We start from the raw sequence: 24,684 nt of genomic DNA, 5'->3' as shown, positions 1-24,684 counted from the left end.
CAGAGTTGGCAACTCCAGAAAAACAACGAGATGTTTCACCCAGCACAAAGTCACCGGCACATGGAGTCTCATAGAAACATAGAAGATAGGAGCAGGAGTAGGCCATTCGGCCCTTCGAGCCTGCTCCGCCATTCAACGAGATCATGGCTGATCATCCAAACCCTAGCACCCGGTCCCTACACCGACAGCCATCCCACCCAAGCCCTATCCCCATAACCCCACGTATTTAATCCCCCCTAACACTAAGGGCCAATTTTTATCATGGCCAATCAACCTAACCCGCACATCTTTGGACTGTGGGAGGAAACCGGAGCACCCGGAGGAAACCCACGCAAACACAGGGAGAATGTGCAAACTCCACACAGACAGTCACCCGAGGCCGGATTTGAACCCGGGTCCCTGGCGCTGTGAGGCAACAGTGCTAACCACTATGCCACCGTCTCCTTCAGAAATGCAGCAGATCGGCACTGCTGGGTACATGTGTGTGACAAATACAGGCAGATCTCTGCCTTTAAACAGGAGCCACTCGGCAGGCAAAACATGGAGCATTATTGCGCTGCTGTGCTATCTGCGCTCATGGTGCATCACAGGGATACAACACTAGAGGGTGACAAAAGCCTTCAGGAGACAAGTTGAGCAACAATTCCTCTCTCTCCATCCCCAGACCGCCAAGATGACATTGTTCAGGGTGTGACAATTTATATTGTAGCAGGAATATCAGGAGTCAGTTTGCAGATGGTTTGTACATGGAAATAGACTGAAATTAACCCAATTACAAATAAATAAATTAAAGAGAAAGTTACATTCATGTATTACCCTATCACAGCTCAAAAATGTTTGACAGTTGCATCTACAATGAATTATTTTGAAGCACAGCGAATTGTCGGGGAGAAGCAATAGCTATTTTGCACACAGAAAGATCCCACAAACAGCAATGCGTTGAATGGCCAGTTAATCTGCTTTTGGTGGTGCTTGGTTGAGATTTTAATGTTGGCCAGGACACGGGGAGAGCTCCGCACGATCTTCCAATAGTGCCGTGAGATCTTTAACATTCAGCTGAGGGGTTAGACGGGGTTTTAGCATCGGGTCTGAAGGGCGGTCCCTCCAGCAGGACAGCCCTCCCTTGGCCTGGATTTTGTGCGCAAGTCCCTGGAGTGAGATTTTAACCCACAACCTTCTGACTCAGAGTTGAGAGTGCTACCCACTGAGCCACAGCCGACACTTGATCACGCCACTTTGTCCTTTGATAGCGCTCTCGCTTCGGAGTCAGCAGGTCAGTGGCTTCAAGCCTCACTCCAGAGACTTGAGCACAAAATCCAGGCTGACACTCCCAGTGCAGTACTGAGGGAGCGCCGCACTATCGGATGAGAAGTTCAATGGAGGCCCCATCAACCCTCTCAGGTGGACGTAAACGATCCCAAGGCACGATTCGAAAAAAATCAGGGGAGTTCTCCCCGGTGTCCTGGCCAATCAACATCATTAAAAAACAGTTTTCTGGTCATTTTCACATTGCTGTTTGTGGGAGCTTGCTGTGCGCAAATTGGCTGCCGCGTTTTCCACATCACAACAGTGATTACACTTCAAAAAAAGTACTTCATTGGCTGTAAAACTTTGGGACGTCCTGAGGTCGTGAAAGGCGCTATAGAAATGCACGTCCTTCCTTTCTTACAGTGTAACTCAGACACTGCAGATTATATTAAATGAATCAATACTCCTGTGATTCCATTTCACATGCTTTGTCTCTATAACTGGAAACAGACAGTGAGAAAAAAAAATTCCCAAGCATTTTTTTCTCCTTGCTGATTGGCGGAGAAAATTCCTGCACCCCCCCCCCCCCCCCCACCCCCCGGTGATTTCTGTAGTCTTGATTGGCTGGTAGAAGTTTCAGCTCAGACTTTCTCAGAGTTTGGTGTTGGACTCAGCCTCACTTTCTGCGAGTGCGCTGCTTAAAGGTTTTTTGTTCTAACGAGGGAACAGACCACAAAGGAGAGGGTTTCATCTTGGAAACACGCAGAGATTTTATTTTGGAAGCCCTTGTGTTTCCTGAGAGCTCTTAGAGACGGTGTCGAGACATTTATTTTTCGCACAGGAGAAACGGAAATTCTGTCTGAACTATTTTTTGTGCTGCTGGATTGCTGGGTTGGTTGAAGACAGGATGCCTTCCGCGTGTCTGCATTCACTGGGCTTCGTGCTGAGCTCTCTGGGCTGGATCGGCATTCTGATCGCCACCGGCACCAAAGAGTGGGTTCAGAGCTGCTCGACCGGGGTGAGTGATTGCCGTCACTTTGGCGAATTGAAACTGCAGGGGCTGTGGACCGAATGTTACCGATCGACTGGAGCCTACCACTGCAAGACTCTGTCGGACATCCTGAGAATGCCAGGTAACATCTACATCTTTCTTTAGTCCCAGGTTACCCCCTCTCTCTCTTTAATTTGTTTCTTTAATTCCCCATTTCCATTTAAAATTTTAGGCATGAATTCCCTTCACCTTTATCTCCGCATTTTTAAAAATATAATTCTCCCATTTGTTGCTTGAGTTTTCTTTACTCCAGTCCTTGTCTCCTTCCTCCCTCTTATCATTTCTCCTTTATTTAGTTCCAACTCTAATGTAATGTTATGCCCCCAACATCTGGCTCTTTACTTCCCCAAGTGCTTTAGAATAATCAGCATTGTGTTTGAACCTAATGATTGCACAAACTGACCTGTGCCTCTGTCTGACATTCCACTATTTTACCTGGTGTATTAACCCATTTTATCTTGAAAGGGTTAAAATACTGGGTGCAGAATTTAAGGTGCATGTCTCCCTTAATTGTTCCTGTGCTACTCTACACATAGAGTAATTTCAAGATCATTACTCTCTATTCGAATCCCGATTCCAAGTCAGTGACTGTCTGAGGATGCAGTGACTGGCATTTCCCAAAGAGGACCATCTAACCTCCTCGTGGACACTAACCCAGAACTGAGCAACAACAAAAGGATTTATCAGACTTTTTCTTTCTAAGTATTCTTAATCACTTCCCACCACTCAGGTCCAGCGATGTTTTTTCTCAGTAGGCGTCAGCCAGTGGTTCAGTGGGGTAGCACTCTTCCCCTCTGAGTCAGAAGGTCGTGGGTTCGAGCCCCACTCCAGAGACTTGAGCCCATAATCCAGGCTGCCGCTCCCAGTGCCAGTGCTGTGGGAGTGCCGCACTGCCGGAGGTGCCGTCTTACGGATGAGACGTTAATCTGAGGTCCCGTCTGTCCTCTCGGGTGGGTGTAAAATATCCGACGGCCACTATTTGAAGAAGAGCAGGGAGTTCTCTCTAGTGGCCTGGGTCAATATTTATTCCTCAAACAACACCTAAAACAGAGTATCCGGTCATTATCTCATTGCTGTTTGTGGGAGCTTGCTGTGCACAAATAGTTTGCCACATTACCTACATTACGACAGTGACTACACTTCGATAGTACTTCATTGGCTGTAAAGCGCTTTGGGACATCCTGAGGTTGTGAAAGGCGCTGTAGAACCACAAGTTCTTTCTTTTTTCTAATCGATTCTCTGTTGATTTGAGTTTGCTGCTGTTCAGGATTTTAGGTGCGAATTCTGGAGTTTCCAAAAACATAAGCATGATTCCAAAATTCTGGTTTCGGAAACAGAGTCCCATTTTTTCTGCTTCTGTCTCTGTCTCAGACGGAAGCAAATGGGAGCTGCAGCAGATATCAAGGTTTTCAATGGATTTTCAGCAGTTGCAAAAACCTCCATCCGCGATCCCACCCCTGCCTTGTCCCCAATCTGCCCACGGCCAAATTTTTCACTTGGTGAAAGATGAGATCCATTGAGTGAGTCTACGGTTTTGTAATTCTCACTGCTGTCTGAGATTTCTCATTACCGTTTGTGCTGCAAAATCACTTTACAAACAGGTCAGATTTATTTATTTTGTTTGGGCATAATAGGCAGAATATTGCAATAGTCCAAAGGGAATTGGCATCTCGCTAATTGGCAATGGGGAGGGCACCACAAAGTGGCACCTTGGTCTCTCCCCCTACTTCTCTGGAACCCTCTCCTCCTTCAGGCAGCTCACATTGTGCCACACCTTCTTTGAAATCCTCGTTGTCTACTATCCCCCATTTCAATTCTCCCTGGGATATCCATTGCTCCTTTTTACCCTCAACCTCTGCACTCAGTGACTCCTCATCCTCGGTGATTACAATCTCTACCTCGGCTCCCCTCGCCCTCTCTCCTCTGATTCACCGACGTCCTGTCCTTCCTAAACCTCTCCCTCCATAGGAGCTCTGCTACTCATATTCAGAGACACCTCACCACTCCCGTGGCCTCTCTACTCCCGTGGTATCAATCACAGACAAGGCCATCTATGACCACTTCCTTGTATCCCTCACTAAGAACATCCCCCTACCCACTTCATTCAACCCTGGAAAGAACTTCCCCCTCCCCCCACCCCACCCCTCCATGAAGTTGCTTAAAACTGTACTTTTAACCTCCCAGCTGCCTAGTGATTGGCTCTCCATTCACCATGATATCTCTGCATCTGTCGATTTGCTCAGTCACTCTTTGACCTCCACCTTTGATGCCCTTATCGGCAAGCAAATTTTAACCCTCTCTCATCCTGGTAGTTCCCCTTAGCATGGTCCCCCCACCTTCATTCCCTCAAGTCCAAGTGGCACAGGCTTGAGCAGATCTGGTGCACAGCTCGTTTAGCCGTCCATCACCAGACTTGGCTAGACAACATCGAGCGCCATCAGGCCTCATCCTTCTCCGCCAATATTTCTCACTATTTCATCCTGGTGAGCAAACATACCCCGCGGTGTCTCTTCTGCGCTATCAACCGTCTTCTTAAACCCCTCCCCCTGCCCCCTCCACCCTCGCCTCCGACATCAAGTCCAAGGAGCTCATGAATGTCTTTGTCACCAAGATTCAGTCCACCCGTTCAGCTGCCTCTGCTGCTTCCCCTAGCCCACCAAGCCAAACCTCCCCCCTCAGGGTCTCCCCTAGCCCTGAACCCCAGTCCCTCTCTCTGCCCCATCTCCCTTCATCCTCTCTCCGAGCTCATCTCGTCCATGAGACCCACCTCCTGTTTACTAAACTCTACTCCCATTAAACTGCTGACCACCTAACTTCCCTTCCTGGCTCCCCATGCTAGCTGACATTGTAAATGGTGCCCTCTCCTCAGGTTCTGTCCCGTGCTCACTTTAAAAATCATTGTTATCAGCCCCATTCTGGAAAAAAAACCTCTGATTTTGCAAACTCCCACCTCATCTCCAACCTCCCTTTCCTCTTCAATATCCTTGAATGTGTTGTCGCTTCTCAAATCCGTGCCCATCTTTCCTGCAACTCCATATTTGAATCCCTCCAATTAAGCTTTCCCTCCACCCTCGGCATCGAAATGGCAAAAACCAAAGTCGCGAATGATCATTTCTGTGACGGTGATGCATCATTGCTACTTGTCCTCCTCAACCTCTCTGTAGCCTATGATATGACTGACCGCACCATCTTCCTCCAATGCCTCGTCTCCATTGTCCAGCTCAGTGGGACTGCCCTTGCTTGGTTCCTCGATTGCCTAAATGACTGTAGCCAGAGCATCTCCATCAATGGCTTCTCTTCCCACCTCTGTACCATTACCTCTGGATCCCCGCAAGGACCTATCCTTCGATCCCTGCTCTTCCTCTGCTACATGATGCTCCTTGGCAAATAATCCGCAAATATGGGGTCAACCTCCACATGACGGCACCCAGCTCTGCCTCTCCACCACTTCTCTCGACCCCACCACTGCCTTTGTGTTGTCAGACTGCTTGTCCGACATCCAGGCCTGGATGAGCCACACTGTGCTCCCTGGCCACAGTCGCAGACTTTTGCCATTCGCAGCATCCTGTTCAACACTGAGATGAGCTTCCGATCCCATATCCTCTCCAACACAAAGACTGCCTGCTTCCACCTCTGTAACATGGCACGTCTCTGCCCTGCCTCAGCCCATCTGCTGTTGAAACACTCATCCGTGCCTTTATTACCTCCAGACTCAACTATTCCAACGCCTCCTCCTATCTTCCACTTTCTCTAAACCTCAGCTCATCCAAAGCTCTGCTGCCCGTGCATTAAGTCTTGTTCACTCGTCACCCCGTGCTCGCTGACCTACACTGGTTCCCAGTCCCCCAACACCTTCCAATTTAAAATTCTCATCCTTGTGTTCAAATTCCTCAATAACCTCAACGTTCCCTATATCTGTAACCCCCTCTGACCCTCCGAGATCTCCCTGACCTTCTGACTCTGGGTTCTTGTGCTCCACCATTGACGGCCGTGCCTTCAGCCATCTGGGCCCCAAGCTCAGGAATTCCCCCCCTAAACCTCTCCGCCTCTCTGCCTCTTTCGCTCCCTTTAAGACTGTCCTTAAAATAACTTGGGGGAGAAATTCTGTTGGTTAGCGCCTCCTGTTAACAGGAAGCTAACGACTTACCGCCCGGGTGCGACGATGTTACCGCCGCCCGCGATTTGCGGTGACGGTAACCCCTAGAGTCACGATCTCCTGCGCCCGGAGATCGTGACATTATCCGGCTGCGCAGCGCCCCATCAGCGCCCCGGACCCGAACTTCGGTTCCGCCCCCTGAAGCATCGCCGGGCGAAAACACCGACAGCTGCAGGAGTCGTTGATCGGGAGACCTGGCGCTTCGGGGGCGATACTTAAAGGCGAGGTGGCCGAGGTAATGCTGAAATGCTCTTTCTCTTTTTTTTCCTTTGTCCTTTGTCTTTGCCAGCAATCGATCAGCCCGGCACTTTGCTGCAGGGCATCGGGCTGATCGGGCCGGATCGTGGCTGCCGTCGGGGACCAGGTAAGTTTTCCCCTTGCAGAGCCTGCAGCGACGGCCCTTCCCTTTAAGGGAGGGAAGGCATTTTCCAACGCGGCAGTGCTGCACGGCCCAATGTACAGCGCTGCTCACCTACCGCCCCACCTGTTGCCTGTTGCGCTCCAGGAAGGAAGTGGAGAGCTTGATTTAGTGCGTGATCCACTTCCTTCCTGGAGCGCTAAAACCCTATTTTTTAAAAGCTGGGAATCATTAGTGCCTGGTGCTAAGTTTCCCAGCATTCAAAAGTTACCGCCCCCAAATGGGGCGATACTAAATTTCTCCCCCCTTGTGTTTATATTGCGTCTTTAATGCAGAAAAACATTGCAAGGCGCGTCTCAGACGTGTACTCAGACAGCTCTCTGGACATTGCGCGGCCCTCAAATTTCTCCTTCATTGCCTCAGTGGCCTCTGTTTGATAATTGCTCCGATGAAGCCCCTTCAAACAGTTCTCTACATTAAAGGCGCTGTATAAATGCATGTTATTTCGTCTCCGTGTGAATTAGTGAGAGAGAACAGAAACAAACCTCCTTGGGGGGATTGTTCACTTTTAACACAAGGCGGAAAACTGACATTAGCAGATCACTGACATCACTGGAAATGAAATTCAGATGGGGTGTCAATCCGGCAGGTTTAAAATGGTGTGTGTGTGATGTGTGTTGGTGTGTGTGTGTTGGTGTGATGTTGTGTGTGTGTGTTGGTGTGATGTTGTGTGATGGTGTGTGCGTTGGTGTGATGTGTGTGTGTGTGTGATGGTGTGATGTTGTGTGATGGTGTGATGGTGTGTGTGTGTGATGGTGTGTGTGTGTTGGTGTGATGTTGTGTGTGTGTGTGATGGTGTGATGGTGTGTGTGTGTGATGGTGTGTGTGTGTTGGTGTGATGTGTGTGTGTGATGGTGTGTGTGTGTGATGGTGTGTGTGTGTTGGTGTGATGTGTGTGTGTGATGGTGTGTGTGTGATGGTGTGTGTGTGATGGTGTGTGTGTTGGTGTGATGGTGTGTGTGTGTTGGTGTGATGTGTGTGTGTGGTGTGTGCGTGATGGTGTGTGTGTTGGTGTGATGTGTGTGTGTGGTGTGTGTGTGATGGTGTGATGGTGTGTGTGTTGGTGTGATGTGTGTGTGTGATGGTGTGTGTGTTGGTGTGATGGTGTGTGTGTGTTGGTGTGATGTGTGTGTGTGGTGTGTGTGTGATGGTGTGTGTGTTGGTGTGATGTGTGTGTGTGGTGTGTGTGTGATGGTGTGATGGTGTGCGTGTTGGTGTGATGTTGTGTGTGTGTGATGAGTGTGTGTGTGTGTGTGATGCGACACTCTCTATTTCAATCTTGCTCTGCTTCCAGTGCCTGAACCGACAGCTGCACTCCCCACCCTGCTCCTAGTAAAGCCATGGCCGGGACAAACCAACACAAAACCTACAGTTTATCAGGGGAGTCCAGAACAAGGGGCTTAAACACAAGATAGCCAATAACAGATCAAATAAAGAATTTAGGAGGAATTTCTTTGCACAGAGAGTGGTGAGAATGTGGAACTCGCTGCCACATGGACTGATGCATTTAAGGGGAGGCTTGACGCCTGCATGAGGGAGAAGGGAGTGGAGGGATATGGGTCAAGGTGGGCAGAGGTAATTAGAGTCAGAGGAGGCTCGTGCAATACAAACACCATCACAGACCAGGTGGGCTGAATGGCCTGTTTCTGTGATGCAGATTAAATAAATGTTGAGCAATGATGTGGGTTATGTCTGAACTAAATCATCCCCACCTGACACAGTATAACAGTCATAGTCCTGCAAGGAACAAGTCATGTTCTATACTAGAACACGTGATATTAAAAGAAAGAACTTGCATTTATACAGCGCCTTTCATAACCTCAGGACGTCCAAAGCACTTTACAGCCAATGAAGTACTTTTGAAGCGCAGTCACTGTTGTAATGTAGGAAACACGGCAGCCAAATTGCGCACAGCAAGCTCCCACAAACAGCAGTGTGATAATGACCAGATCATCTGGTTGTTTTAGTGATGTTGATTGAGGGATAAATATTGGCCAGGGAGAACTCCCCCTGCTCTTCTTCAAAACAGTGCCATGGGATCTTTTACGTCCACCTGAGAAAGCAGACGGGGCCTCGGTTTAACATCTCATCCAAAAGATGACACCTCTGACAGTGCAGCACTCCCTCAGCACTGCACTGGATTTCTGTGCTCAAGTCTCTGGAGCGGAGCCTGAACCCACAACCTTCTGACTCAGAGGCGAGAGGCGCTACCTCACTGAGCCACTGGCTGACACTGTGGCTCTCTCCCTCTGGTCTCTCTTTTTTTTAAGTTTGCGACTAAAAGCCACCACTCAGCTCACAAAGGACGCCCCAGCGCTCCTTCCAGCAAACCTCTCCAGCCACAATCCCGTCGAGGAGTTCCCGCGACAGACAAAGTAATAAACTCTCGACCCTTTCGATTCGTTGCAGTTCACAGTCATGACTCCAAGGGATGTATCTGTGGTTCAAGGTAATGACGGCACCGTGTGTGAGAGGACTGTGGCTTCCTTCAGTGTTGTTGCAGCTGCTGTTGTTTAAGCCGTGAAAGGCTGGTAGCAGCTGGGTTCTGGGCAAACAGAAGCGGCTTAAAGGGGCAAGGCCATGGCGAAACAAAAGAATGTTTGGCAAACCTTTTTTATACTCGTCCTTGTTTATTTGCAAATAAACAATTAAGTCATTGTGACATTGTGCTGTTGGCATGAGATGAAAATGCTGGGCACTTCTCCCCCCCTCCAACAGGAAAAATAGTTTGCCAAACACACTGCCCCTTTAATCAAAACCATCACACCAGCTGTCATTCCAATCGAGGCGGGAACAATGTGAAGATCGGGTTTGTTTTATTGTTATTGCTGGTTTTTATATTACAGTGCGTTTCAAACGTGTTCCCCATCTGTTTGTCTGGCTGACTTTCTCTCTCTTCATTTCACTCCGTCTCTCTCTCTCTACTTGTTTCTCTGCCCCTCTCTTTCTGCCTCTCTTTTTTTCCTCTCTCCCTCTCTTTATATCCCTCTCTTTTTCTCTCTCTGTCCCTCTTGCTATCTCTCTCTGCCTTTCTTTGTCCCTCTTTAAATATTTATCTGCCCCTCTCCATCCAGCTCTCTGCTTGTCTCTCTCTTTCTCTCTCTCTCTTTCTTTGTCACTCTATTCTTTTTTCTCTCTCTCCCTCTTTCTGTCTCTCTCCCTTTGTCTCTGTTTCTGCCCTTCTCTGTTTCTTCTCTTCTGCTTCTCTTCCTCTCTCTCTCCATCTCTCTCTCTGTCTCTTTCCTCTCTCTCTCAGTCTCTCTCTCTCTTTCCTCTCTCTCTCAGTCTCTCTCTCTCTCTTTCCTCTCTCTCTCTGTCTCTTTCCCTACATTATTATATGTTGTTGTTGTTGTACATTATAACTAAAATACTTAATTATCTGTAAAGCACTTTGGGACACCCTGAGGTCAGAAAAGGTGCTATAGAAATACGAATTTCTTCTTACTTTCTCCTCTCCCCAACCACACCCCAACCCCCAATCCCTCCAGGCACAATCTCACTGCAGACATTGAATATTGAGGCCTGTGTTCTGATACAAGAGCTGATTTTTCTCCTTTTCAAACTTGACCAACTTTCCCTTTACTGAGAACCGAGTGAAATGGGGCTGAAAGGTAAAGGGCAGCCCCCGCATCAATGGGGCAAACCTCAAGCTCAGTGTTTGGAGGAGAGCCTGTCCAAGCCTTCGTCCTCAGTAATTTGACGCCAGCCTTTTCCTCCAGCACATAGTTTCGGGCTTTTACCAAAACTGCATTTAGTGCCTGAGCTAAAACCTGTGATTAATCAGCGATCTCTACTTAAGAACATAAGAAATAGGAGCAGGAGTCGGCCATTTGGCCCTTCGAGCCTGCTCCGCCATTCAATGAGATCATGGCTGATCTTCGGCCTCAACTCCATTCACCGGCCCTATCGCAATATCCCTTGATGCCCTTACTAGTCAGAAATCTATCGCCTTCTGTTTTGAATATACCCAATGACTGAGCCTCCACAGCCCTCTGGGGTAGAGAATTCCAAAGATTCACCACCCTCTGTGTGAAGAAATTTCTTCTCATCTCTGTCCTGAATGGCCTACCCTTTATCCTGAGGCTGTGGCCCCTGGTTCTAGACTCCCCAGCCAAGGGAAACATTCTCCCAGCATCCACCCTATCAAGCCCTGTAATAATTTTGTATGCTTCAATGAGATCCCCTCTCATTCTTCTGAATTCAAGAGAATACAGGCCTAGTTTACTCAATCTCTTCTCATACGACAGTCCCGCCATCCCAGGAAGCAATCTCGTGAACCTTCGTTGCACTCCCTCTATGGCAAGTATATCCTTCCTTAGGTAAGGAGACCAACATTGTACACAGTACTCCAGGTGTGGTCTCACCAAGGCCCTCTATAATTGGAGTAAGACTTCTTTACTCCTGTACTCAAATCCTCTTGTAATGAAGGCCAGCATACCATTTGCCTTCCTAATGGCTTGCTGCACCTGCACATTCACTTTCAGTGATTCATGTACAAGGACACCCAGGTCCCTTTGAGCATCTGCATTTCCCAATCTTTCACCATTTAGGAAATACTCTGCCTTTCTGTTTTTTCTACCAAAGTGGATAACTTCACATTTATCCACATTATATTCCATCTGCCATGTTCTCGCCCACTCACTGAGCCTGTCGAGATCCCCTTGAAGCCTCTTCACATCCTCTTCACAACTGACACTGCCACCTAGCTTTGTATGATCAGCAAATTTGGAAATGTTACATTTAGTACCCTCATCCAAATCATTGATATAGATTGTGAATAGCTGGGGCCCAAGAACCGATCCTTGTGGTACCCCACTAGTCACAGCCTGCCAGCCTGAAAAAGACCCGTTTATCCCTACTCTTTGTTTTCTGTCTGTTAACCAACTTGACAACAGTGGCCTAAACTAGCTACTCTTTGACCACTCAATGAGATTGCCAACTAGGGCTGAAAGAGATTGGAGAAGCTAGGATTGTTCTCCTTAGAGCAGAGAAGCTTAAGGGGAGACGTCATAGAGGTGTTCAAAAAAAAAATGAAGATTTAAGATAGCGTAAATAAGGAGAAACTGTTTCCAGTGGTAGAGTGGTCGGTAACCAAAGGACACGGATTATAGGTAATTGATGAAAGAACCAGAGGCGAGATGGGGAGAATGTTTTTTATGCAGCGAGTTGTTGTGATCTGGAATGCGCTGGCTGAAAGGGCGGTGGAAGCAGATTCAATAGTAACTTTCAAAAGGGAATTGGATAAATACTTGAAAAGGAAAACGTTTCAGGGCTATGGGGAGAGAGCAGGGGAGAGCTCTTTCAAAGAGCCGGCACAGGTACAGTGGACCGAATGGCCTCCATCTGTGCTCCATGAGTCTATGATTCGTTGAGTTGGGGTCAATTTTGTGCTGGGGGCCCATACTCACTATAAACTGAATGGAGACAGTTGAAATTACATAGGGAAACACACATTCTTTAACCCACTGTCCCAGAGTGTGAAAGGACAGTGTGTGTCCCGCTGTCCCAGAGTGTGAAAGGACAGTGTGTGACCCACTGTCCCAGAGTGTGAAAGGACAGTGTGTGACCCGCTGTCCCAGAGTGTGAAAGGACAGTGTGTGACCCACTGTCCCAGAGTGTGAAAGGACAGTGTCTGACCCACTGTCCCAGAGTGTGAAAGGACAGTGTGTGACCCACTGTCCCAGAGTGTGAAAGGACAGTGTGTGACCCACTGTCCCAGAGTGTGAAAGGACAGTGTGTGACCCACTGTCCCAGAGTGTGAAAGGACAGTGTCTGACCCACTGTTCCATACAATCCTATGAATCCAAGTTTCTTACAGTGACCCAGCCTCTCCCCAATGTGGCTGGGATCCCACCGCACCCACCGCGCCCCCCCCCCCTCCTAATAGAAAGGACAAGTTAGCGACATATGCAAACAGAACCTGCCCCTGGGATCATACTGGCCTCTTAAACACAATCACAGCCAACACTTTAAATCCAGGATTCTCGGTAGTCACATCCTGTTTCTGTCTGATCATCAAACAGGAAGTGTGTTGTAACTGGATGAGTCAGACAATCTCGGGATTTCCTTTCCTGGCATAGCATATCTTCCTTTTGTACATCCAGGGCAAAACTGACAAATCTCAAACGCTTACGTCAGAAAGAGTTAAATAGCACGCAGCCCCGGGGAGGTGAATCATTGAAGAACCCAGTTGTACAAATAACAGTGGCTCAGTTGGTAGCACCCGTCGCCTCTGAGTCATGAAGGTCGTGGGTTCAAGTCCCCTTCCAGAGACTGAAGCACTGAAATCTAGGCTGACACTCCCAGTGCAGTGCTGAGGGGGTGCTGCACCATCGGAGGTGCCATCTTTCGGATGAGACCTTAAACCGAGGCCCCGATGCCCTTTCAGGTGGGCATAAAAGATCCCATGTCAACTATTTCGAAGAAGAGCAGGGGAGTTCTCCCCGGTGTCCTGGGCCAATATTTATCCCTTGATCAACATCACTAAAAACAGATTATCTGGTCATTATGGCCCAACCATGGCTAACAAAAGAAATTAAGGATAGCATTAGATCCAAAGAGGAGTCATATAAAGTTCCCAGAAAAAGTAGCAAGCCTGAGGATTGGGAGCAGTTTAGAGTTCAGCAAAAAAGGACCAAGAGATTAAGAGGGGAAAAATAGAGTATGAGAGTAAACCTGCAAGGAACATAAAAGCGGATTGTAAAAGCTTCCACAAGTATGTAAAAAGAAAAAGACTAGTAAAGACAAATGTAGGTCCCTTACAGTCAGAAACGGGAGAATTTATAACAGGGAACAAGGAAATGGCAGAGCAATTAAACAAATACTTTGGTTCTGTCTTCACAGAAGAGGACACAAAGGACTTCCCAGAAATGTTAGGGAACCAAGGGTTAAGTGAGAAGGAGGAATTAAAGGAAATTAGTATTAGTAAAAAAATAGTGCTGGAGAAATTAATGGGACTGAAAGCTGATAAATCCCCAGGGCCTGATAATCTGCATCCCAGAGTACTAAAAGAGGTAGCCATGGAAATAGTGGATGCAATGGTTGTCATCTTCCAAAATTCTATAGATTATGGAACAGTTCCTGCAGATTGGAGTGTGGCAAATGTAACCCCACTATCGAAAAAAGGAGGGAGAGAGAAAACAGGAACTACAGACCGGTTAGCCTAACATCAGTCGTAGGGAAAATGCTAGAGTCTATTATAAAGGATGTGATAACAGGACACTTAGAAAATATCAACGGGATTAGACAAAGTCAACATGGGTTTATGAAAGGGAAATTGTGTTTGACAAACCTACTGGAGTTTTTTGAGGATGTAACTGGTAGAATAGATAAGGGAGAACCAGTGGATGTGGTGTATTTGGATTTTCAGAAGGCCTTTGATAAAGTCCCACATAAGAGGTTAGTGTGCAAAATTAAAGCACATGCGATTGGGGGTAATATACTGGAATGGATTGAAAATTGGTTAACAGACAGGAAACAGAGAGTAGGAATAAATGGGTCTTTTTCGGGGTGGCAGGCGGTGACTAGTGGGGTACCGCAGGGATCAGTGCTTGGGCCCCAGCTATTCACAATATATATCAATGATTTGGATGAGGGAACCAAATGTAATATTTCCAAGTTTGCTGATGACACGAAACTAGGTGGGATTGTGAGTTGTGAGGAGGATGCAAAGTTGAGTGAGTGGGCAAATACATGGCAGATGCAGTATAACGTGGATAAATGTGAAGTTATCCACTTCGGTAGGAAAAATAGAAAGGCAGGGTATTATTTAAATGGTGCTAGATTGGGAAATGCTGATGTACAAAGGGACCTGGGTGTCCTTGTACACCAGTCACTGAAAGCAAACATGCAGGTGCAGCAAGCAGTTAGGAAGCCAAAAGGATTTGAGTACAGGAGCAAGGATGTCTTACTACAATTATACAGGGCCTTGGTGAGACCACACCTGGAGTACTGTGTGCAGTTTTGGTTTCCTTACCTAAGAAAGGATATACTTTCCATAGAGGGAGTGCAGCGAAGGTTCACCAGACTGATTCCTGGGATGGCAGGACTGCCGTATGAGGAGAGATTGGGTCAACTAGGCCTGTATTTACTAGAGTTTAGAAGAATGAGAGGGGATCTCACTGAAACGTATAAAATTCTGACAGGGCTAGACAGACTGGATGCAGGGAGGATGTTTCCGCTGGCTGGGGTGTCTAGAACGAGGGGTCACAGTCTCAGCATACGTGGTAAGACATTTAGGACTGAGATGAGGAGAAATTTATTCACTCAGAGGGTGGTGAACCAGTGGAATTCTCTACCACAGAAGGCTGTGGAGGCCAATCACTGGATATATTTAAGAAGGAGAGAGATAGATTTCTAGACACAAAAGGCGTCAAGGGGTATGGGGAGAGAGTGGGAATATGGTATTGAGATAGAGGATCAGCCATGATCATATTGAATGGCGGAGCAGGCTCGAAGGGCCGACTGGCCTACTCCTCCTATTTTTCTATGTTTCTATGTTTCTATTATCACATTGCTGTTTGTGGGAGCTTGCTATGTGCAAATTGGCTGCTGCATTACAATAGTGATTACACTTCAAAAAGTACTTCATTGGCTGTAAAGCGCTTTGGGACGTCCGGTGGTCGTGAAAAGCGCTGTAGAAATGCAAGTCTTTCTTTCTTTACTCGTAAGTTTGAGAGATGAATTTGGTCTCTTGCCCTGTACTTGCCTCCCCTTTTGCAATGACTCTTACTGGGGTACAGCGCTGCAGGCACTGGACAAACCTCCCCCCAACCCCCACCTCACTACCTCAGCCAAATAACCGTTCCTCGTGCCTGAGCCGAGATTGTCAGGCCGTGTAAGGTGAGGCTATTCTTACACGGAGAGGAACCACAGTCAAACTCAACCCTGTGCTCACCCAACGCTCTCATTTTCCAGTAATAGCCACTGGATAGAGAGTGGGATCCCAGGACAGATTGCCCGCCCAGCGGCACTCAGGGCAATAGCACTGGAAGCAGTGCGGAGAGAGGCCATGAGGGTGACCTCTAGCGACAGCCTCAACTTCCCCACCCCCGCCCCCCCCCCCCCAACCCCTGAACTTGCCATTCCTTTGAATCTGGCCTCCTACGCACCCCTTCCTTCACCCAACCATTGGTGGCCGTGCCTTCAGCCGTCTAGGCCCTGTGCTCTGGAATACGGTAACATCGTGTTTATGTTACTGGACTAGTAATCCAGTGGTCCTGGACTAATAATCCAGAGACATGAGTTCAAATCCCATAACAGCAGCTGGGGAAATTAAATACAGTTAATTAAATAAATCTGGAATAAAAAGCTACCATCAGTGTCATGAATCTTACCATTCATGTAGAAATGACTCATGAGATAACACTGGGCGGCCAGCTGGTGGCGCCGTCCAAGGAGTATAAATACTCGGGCGTGGGCCCAGCTTGCTCAGGATGTTTCTGTAACCAGGAACTAGTGATGTAACAAGAATCTCATGGTTGTGAAACAGTTGATTAAAGCCTTGTTTTATACTCCAACCAAGTGCACAGTAGTCTTTTTACGTCAATCAGTATTGAAACTACCGGATTGACGTAAAAACCCATCTGGTTCACTAATGTCCTTTAGGGAAGGAAATCTGCCGTCCTTACCCGGTCTGGCCTATATGTGACTCCAGACCCACAGCAATGTGGTTGACTCTTACCTGCCTAGTAAGCCATTCAGTTGTATAAGGCGGTTCACCACCACCTTCTCAAGGGCAATTAGGGATGGGCAATAAATGCTGGCCTTGCCAGCGATGCCCACATCCCGTGAATGAATATTTAAAAAATTCCCCCCTTAAACCGTTCTGCCTCTACAAACTCCCTCTTTAACAAAGCTTAAAGTTGTCGTAAAAACTCATCTTGTTGACTAATGCCTTTTAGGGAAGGAAACCTGCCGTCCTTACCTGATCTGGGCCTATATGTGACTCCAGTCCCAAACCAACGTGGTTGACTCTTAACTACCCTCTGAAAGCCCGGCCAGAAACAGTGGTGGATGCAGAATCCATAATAGCTTTAAAAGGAAAGTAGATAAATATTTGAAAAGGAAAAATGTAAAAGAGTTTATGGGAAAGGCACAGGAATGGAACTAAGGGGAAAGAATCAGAATACTACAGCACAGAAGGAGGCCATTCGGCCCATCGTGCCTGTGCCGGCTCTTTGAAAGAGCTCTCCAATTAGTCCCACTCCCCCCTGCTCTTTCCCCAGAGCCCTGCAAGTTTCTCCTTTTCAATAATATAGCCAATTACCTTCTAAAGTTACTATTGAATCTGCTTCCACCACCCTTTCAGGCAGCGCATTCCAGATCATAACAACTCGCTGCGTAAAAATAATTCTCCTCATCTCCCCGCTGAATATTTTGCCAATTACCGTGTATCTGTGTCCGCTGGTTACTGACCCTTCTACCAATGGGAAACAGTTTCTCCCTGTTTACTCCTATCAAAACCCCTCTTAATTTTGAACACTTCTATTCAGTCTCCACTTAACCTTCTCTGCTCTAAGGAGAACAACCCCAGCTTCTCCAGTCTCTCCACATAACTGAAGTCCCTCCTTCCGGGTACCATTCTGGTAAATCTCCTCTGCCGCCTCTCCAAGGCTTCCTAAAGTGTGGTGCCCAGAATTGGACACAATACTCCAGCTGAGGCCTAACCAGTGATTTATAAAGATTTAGCATATAACCTCTTTGCTTTGTACTCCGTGCCTCTATTTAATAAAGCCAAGGATCCCGCATGCTTTTTTTCAACAGCCTTCCCAACGTGTGCTGCCACCTTAATAGATCTTCAGAGAGCTGGCACAGGCACGATGGGCCGAATGACCACCTTTGGTGCTTTAAAATTCGCTGATTCGCTGATTCTCTCCTCCTTTATTTTTTTCCGCCATTAAGAATAGATTCAGAAAATGCTGGAAATACTCAGCAGGTCGGGCAGCAACTGTGGAGAGAGAAACAGAGTTAACGTTTCAGGTCGATGACCCTTCGTCAGAACTGGAAAAAGTTGGAGATGGAACAGGTTTTTTAGCAAGTGTAGGAGCAGGGAAAGGGGGGAGGGGAGGAAAGAACAAAAGGGAAGGTCTGTGATAGGACGGAAGACAGGAGAGATGATGAGACAAAGGGGATGATGGTGCAAGGCAAAAGGAGATGGTAATGGGACAAGTTAAGAAACAAAAGATGACTCTAGATGAATTGTAAATGGCAATGGCAGAATGATCGACAGCTGCCATGTGAGAGAGCGAGAAAAAAAAAGAGAAAAAAAAATAGGGGCAGAGATTATGTGAAGGAGTGTTTGGGGCCCTGGACAGTGGGAAGGGAGGAGGTAAAAGGGCATGTGTTGCATCTCCTGCGCTTGCACGGGAAGGTGCCGGGCAAAGGGGAAGGAGTGTTGTCAGTGATAGAGGAGTGGACCAGGGTGTCGCGGAGGGAGCGGTCCCTGCGGAATGCTGAAAGGGGAGGTGAGGGAAGATGTGTTTGGTGGTGGGATCACACTGGAGGTGATGGAAATGGCGGAGGATGATCCGTTGAATGTGGAGGCTGGTGCGGTGAAAGGTGAGGACAAGGGGAGCCCTATCGTGGTTCAGGGAGGGAGAGGAAGGGGTAAGAGCAGAAGTGCGGGAAATAGAGCGGACACAGTCGAGGGCCGTGTCAACCACAGTTGAAGGGAATCCTCGGTTGAGGAAAAAGGAAGACATGTCAGAAGCACTAGTATGGAACAGATTCAGCTTCCTCAGCCTCTCTTACAATCATCGGAGGCCTAAAACATTGTCACGTCTCTTGCTCTTTGGTCAATGATCTCCACCACCTCTATAACGGGTGCTTAAACAGTGTCTTCTTTTTCCTCGCACAGCCTACCTGCAGACCAGCCGAGCTCTGATGATCACCGCCTCCATCCTGGGACTGCCGGCGATTCTCCTCGTACTCACGGCGTTACCGTGTATGCGCCTCGGAACCGAATCCCATTCTTCCAAATACAAGCGATCCTTGCTGGGCGCCGTTCTCCTCATATTGTTAGGTAAGAAGCAAACCGCCATTGCGGTTCATTATCAGAAGGGACGATACGAATCACCACCCAATGGAAAGTGACGGATCCATACCCTCCCGCACCCCGACTCTTTCTGGTTATGGACAAACCCTCTCCTAGCTTAAGGGAGAAAAGTAAAAGGAGGGCGAAAATGCTCTTTGGCGGTTGCGCAGAAGGGGGCAATAATGATCGACCGTCCGTTGATGTTTTGCATGGAAAAGATCAGGAGGGGTGTAAAACGAGCGGTTGATTCGCTATCGCCCAGTGTGTACTACTGATGCAGACCACTTCACCCCTGCCCCAGATCTCTGTGAGAAGGGGCTGGGTTCAGCTGTGAGGTAACACACCCAATTTCTTTCTCTGGGACCTGGGTTTGAATCCAGAGCAGAATGAAAGAGTGAAGATAGATTCTCTGTTGGTCCCTACATGAAATCAGTGCGGACCATTCTCAATCCAGTTCCATGAGACTGTCAGTCCAGGGCACAAAACTGTCACTAGTTTGGCACTGATTTGGCAACGTCACTCAGAGAGACCTGGGGCAGAAATCAGGAGCATCTCTGATGGACCTTAATTCAGGGCAGAGTATCCTAGTTCCATTGTCTAAGGAGCAGTGTCTCACATGTGTCTTCCCTCTGGTGTGCGATACTGGTTCCCAGTCTGTAGATGTTTAACGTGGGATTGGACACTGGCCGTTCCCTTCACTTGGTCCTAACTTGACCTGTGTTTGGTGTCAGCCGTGGCTCAGTGGGTAGCACTCTTGCCTCTGAGTCAGAAAGTTGTGTGCTCAAGTCCCACTCCAGAGACTTGAGCACAAACGATAGACTGATGCTGCCAGTGCAGTACTGAGGGAGCGTTGCACTGTTGGAGGTGCTGTCTGTCAGGTGAGATGCTAAACCGAGGCTCCATCTGCCCTCTCAGGTGGACGTAAAAGATCCCATGTCATTATTTCAAAGAAGAGCAGGGGAGTTCTCACTGGTGTCCTGGGCCAATATTTATCCCTCAAGTAACCATTATCTCAGCATCATCGCATTGCTGTTTATGGGAGCTTGCTGTGCACAAATTGGCTGCCACTTTGCCCTACATTACAACAGTGACTACACTTCAAAAAAACTACTTAATTGGCTGTAAAACGCTTTGGGACATCCTGAGGTTGTGAAAGGGGCTATATAAATGCAAGTCTTTTCTTTACTTTTATAAGGCCCCTGCTGGACACGAGAAACAGGTGTTGGGAGCAGCAGGGGGGTTTGCAAATGACCATCTCTCAGAGGCCGTGAAAGGTGCTATATAAATGCAACTCCTTCCGTTTGTATCTTACAGCACTCTGTGCCGCAGTTGCCACCATCTGGTTCCCCGTGGGAGTCCACCAGGCAGAATATCTCTTCAATTTTGGCTACTCGCTCTTCGTGGGTTGGATAGGCACCGTACTCTGCCTGTTCGGGGGGGTGGTGATCGCCTGCTGCACCGGTCCTTCACCGCAGCACCAGGAGAACCGCTATTACTACGCTTCTCAAGGCTCCTCCTCCACGACTAACCCAACGCATGCCAAAAGCGCACACGTCTAAGGAGCAAGTGTGCAACCTGGAGAAACGCCAGCAGATCTCGCGTCACGGGACTGGTAAAACCCATGGCAAAAGTCAACTTTTAGATACACTCTTTCCTGACTTGAAGGAGATTGGAGACTGAAGTTATACGTGGTGTTGGACAGAAAAAATAACTCTCATTTGTGATTTTTTTATTGTTGATCTTTGCATGGATCATGTTAAATTATGAAACTCATCAACTCTTGCCTCAGTGAGAAATAGGTCCAAAGTTATGCGTGCATCAAAGCTGCAGAAGCAAGCATTTGCTTAGATGTGTCAGGTTGTGGGTTTGAGACGAAACAAAGATAAATAGTTATTGATTGATTACTGATCTAAGCTGGGCTTACCTTACAAGCAGCGTATAACAGGCAGAGTGCAGGTTAGTGACTCAAACATGGTTACTTTGCCTCTCGATCACCATCAAATTTGGGACTGATCTTCAAAGCTAAATTAAATCTGAATATATTCTGATGATCTTTACGTAGTGCCAGCTCCCTGTGGGCCACATGCCCTGTAATTCTGTTCTGTACCAGTTACTTTTCAAATGATTTTTTCATTACAATGCAACATCAAAACAGAGCAAGGGAACAATCAGGGTCAATGGGTCCACGAGGAGAGGAAGCAATGGCTAGAAACCTGAACCCAAAACTGCTGCAAAGTCAAATTCAAAAGATTGGTAAATAATTTCCAGGATGTTCGGAGTAAGAAGGGAAGTCAACTAAAACTTATTCATCCAATCAAGTTGTTGAACAAGTTAAATGGGGAGGACATTGAAGTAGGCAATGTAAATTGGGTCAACAGAATTGGATGGATTGGGGGATATGGTGAGCAGGGGATAGGGTTGGTCTGACATACTGAGATAGGACATGGCATCCTTGCAATTCTCCCACATCATGTACTGTTTTTCCTTTAGGCTATGCAGATTTCCTTTCTTGTTAAGTCCATTTTTTGTTGTATATATTTGTGGAAAATGCACCAAGCACAAAAATGGTTACTCAGTTTTTGCTAAACAATAAAAAAATAGATTGAAATCAAAGGGCAGGCGATTCACTTATAGAATCATAGAAGTTTACAGCACAGGAGGCCAGCTCTTGGCCTGTAGCCCTGTAGGTTACGGCGCTTCAAGTGCATATCCGAGTATTTTTTAAAATGTGATGAGGGTTTCTGCCACTAGTGTGAGCTGTGGCTCAGTGGGTAGCACACTCGCCTCCGAGTCAGAAGGTTGTGGGTTCAAGTCCCACTCCAGAGACATGAGCACATAAATCCAGGCTGACACTCCAGTACTGTCTGAGGTGCCGTCTTTTGGATGAGACGTTAAGCCGAGGCCCCATCTGCTCTCTCAGGTGGGCGTAAACGATCCCATGGCACTATTTCGAAGAAGAGCAGGGGAGTTATCCTAGTCAATATTTATCCCTCAATCAACATAACAAAAACAGATTATCTGGTCATTATCACATCGCTGTTTGTGGGAGCTTGCTGTGTGCAAATTGGCTGCTGCGTGTCCCACATTACAACAGTGACTACACTCCAAAAGCACTTCATTGGCTGTAAAGTGCTTTGAAACGTCCAGTGGTCATGTAAGGTGCTATATAAATGCAAGTCTTTCTTTCTTGTTACCACCCTTTCAGGCAGTGAGTTCCAGACCCCCACCACCCTCTGCATGAAACAATTTCTTCTCTAATCCTTCTACCAATTATTGTAAATCTATGCCCCTTGGTTATTGACCTCTCTGCTAAGGTAAATAAGTCCTTCCTATCCACTCTATCTAGTCCCCTCATAATTTTATGCACCTCAATTAAATCTCTCCTCAGCCTCCTCTGTTCCAAAGAAAACAACCCCCAGCCTCTCCAATCTTTCCTCATAGTTAAAATTCCCCAGTCCTGGCAAAATCCTCGTATCCTTCATGAGATAGCGAGCACAAAGATCTGCCCCAAGTTTCTGTAGCAATGCAATTTTTGGTTTTACAAATGTCTCCGAGTTTAATATGGGAAAGAAAAACACTAAAACTGGCAACTATTTGTGGCTTAAATAAAAGCAGAGAATGCTGGAGACACTCAGCGGGTCAGGCAGCATCTGTGGAGAGAGAAACAGAGTTAACGTTTCAGGGCGATGACCTTCCGTGAATAATGATTTCCAGCATTTCCTGTTTATATTTCAGATTTCCAGCATCCACAGTATTTTGCTTCTTTATAGCTATTTGTGGCTTTTGGACTCTGGATAATCTCTGCCAGATTGGAAAGTTGTTGCCCAATGCTTCAGTGAAATGGCAGGGCAAGGAGGAGAGCGTACTGTGGCGCCAATATCTGTGCCCATGTTCCCCGCTCTAAAGGTAGAAACGTGCCCATGTAGACAACATCTCTGATTGACTAGGTTTGGGACGTTTTAATAGAACCCTTTACTGGAGTTAACAAGAATCACGCTTTTCGAGCTTGGTGTATTTTCACGTAAATATAGAACAACAAAAATGGACTTAACAATCATTGACTAAGCCTCAGCTGGAGTGTTGTGCCCAATTCTGGGCACCACACTATAGGAAGGAAGTCATGGCCTTGGAGAGGGTGCAGAGGAAATTTACCAGAATGGTACCAGGGTTAGAGGACTTCAGTTATTTGGAGAGACTGGAGAAGCTGGGGTTGTTCTCCTTAGAGCAGAGAAGGTTAAGGGGAGATTTAATACAAGCGTTCAGAATTATAAGGGGTTTAAAATAAGGAGAAACTGTTTCCACTAACAGGAGGGTCGGTAACCAGAGGACACAGATTTAAGATAATTGGCAAAAGAACCAGAGGGGGAAATGTGGAGAATATTTTTCTACACAGCGAGCTGTTATGATCTGCAATGCGCTGCCTGAAAGGGCGGTGGAAGCAGATTCAATAGTAACTTTCAAAAGAGAATTGGATAAATACTTGAAAAGAAAAAAATTGCCGGGCTCTGGGGAAACAGCCGGGGGGGCTGGGGCAGGGGAGTAGGATTAATTGGATGGCTCTTTCAGACAACCAGCACAGGCACGATGGGCTGAAAGAATCCTACAGCACTGAAGGAAGCCAATGAACAAGGTCTCTATAGCCTACAGTTTATAAATGTGGACACAGGAATTTATAATGGGAATATAAAAATAAGGAGAGTGAATGACTTGCTAATGGGGACTGAATTCCATTTATGTGCCCTAGTACAAATATCTACCGCCCTCTAACTCCACTTCACCGGAAGACCACACCTGTCTTTGACTCCCCGTCTCCAACATCACAGAAGAACGACTAGTCAACATGATCTTTAATCTTGTTCTCAATCAGATACTTTATGCAGCTCATTTTTGAAAGAAGTTAATTTGATAATACTTTTCCCAGGACTTTGGGTGGGAGGTGGGTGGGGTGGGGGGTGACGGGGAGAAACTGGTTTTCTGTGGAATTACTGTCTGCGCCTTGATTTCAAAATTCTCATCCTTGTTTTCAAATCCCTCCATGGCCTCGCCCCCTCCCTATCTCTGAAATCTCTTCCAACCCCACAACCCCTCCCGAGATATCTGCGCTCCTCTAATTCTGCCCTCTTGAGCATCCCTGATTATAATCGCTCCGCCATTGGTGGCCGTGCCTTCTGTTGCCTGGGCCCTAAGCTCTGGAATTCCCTGCCTAAACCTCTCTGCCTCTCTACCTCTCCTCCTTTAAGACGCTCCTTAAAACCTACCTCTTTGACCAAGCTTTTGGTCACCTGCCCTAATTTATCCTCATGTGGCTCGGTGTCAAATTTCTTGTCTTAAAATACTCCTGTGCAGCGCCTTGGGATGTTTTACTATGTTAAAGGCACTATATAAATACAAGTTGTTGTTGTTAGTGACCAACGTATTGTAAATAAATGAAAACACAAGATTTACACTGTTGATTACAGTTGAACGAGCACACTATGAAAGGAGCGCGGTACTGGTTTGCAAAGCAGCAGTTAGACACGACTGGCTAAACTGAGGCTGGAAGATGATCAATTATTCTTCATTGTATTAATGTTATATTGTCTATAAAAGGGGTTCCATAAACCTTGCAATACGCAGCACTGGGATTGTGGATAAGAATCAAGGTAACAAATTACTTGGTGTGAACACAGAGAGAGTCTGAAGATATCACAGGTGAGGTATTGAAAATGTAAAATAGTCAAATCTTTCCATATATAATCTGCTCACTGGATGTATGATTATATAATAAAAATAGTAAA

The 24,684-nt window shown here is 47.0% G+C and overlaps 1 protein-coding gene across 2 annotated transcripts; it reads left to right on the top strand.

Moving 5' to 3' along the window:
- Positions 1 to 1,917: 1,917 nt before the first annotated feature.
- Positions 1,918 to 24,684, top strand: LOC147115461 (claudin-11-like). 2 transcript variants are annotated; one of them, XM_085989739.1, is made up of 3 exons: positions 1,918 to 2,381; positions 18,731 to 18,895; positions 20,222 to 24,684. In XM_085989739.1, exons 1-3 carry the CDS (start codon positions 2,156 to 2,158, stop codon positions 20,464 to 20,466), a joined length of 636 nt encoding a protein of 211 aa, XP_085845865.1. In that variant the 5' UTR covers positions 1,918 to 2,155; the 3' UTR covers positions 20,467 to 24,684. The 2 variants fall into 2 exon arrangements, with proteins under 2 accessions (XP_085845865.1, XP_085845866.1); XM_085989740.1 differs by lacking the exon at positions 1,918 to 2,381 and adding an exon at positions 9,063 to 9,322.

This window comes from Somniosus microcephalus, chromosome 6 (genome assembly GCF_052327205.1).
Source record: "Somniosus microcephalus isolate GS21.2 chromosome 6, FLI_Smic_1.0, whole genome shotgun sequence".
Lineage (NCBI taxonomy): Eukaryota > Metazoa > Chordata > Chondrichthyes > Squaliformes > Somniosidae > Somniosus > Somniosus microcephalus.
The sequence above is the reverse complement of the archived record's forward strand: the minus strand, read 5'-3'. Positions and strand labels throughout refer to the sequence as shown.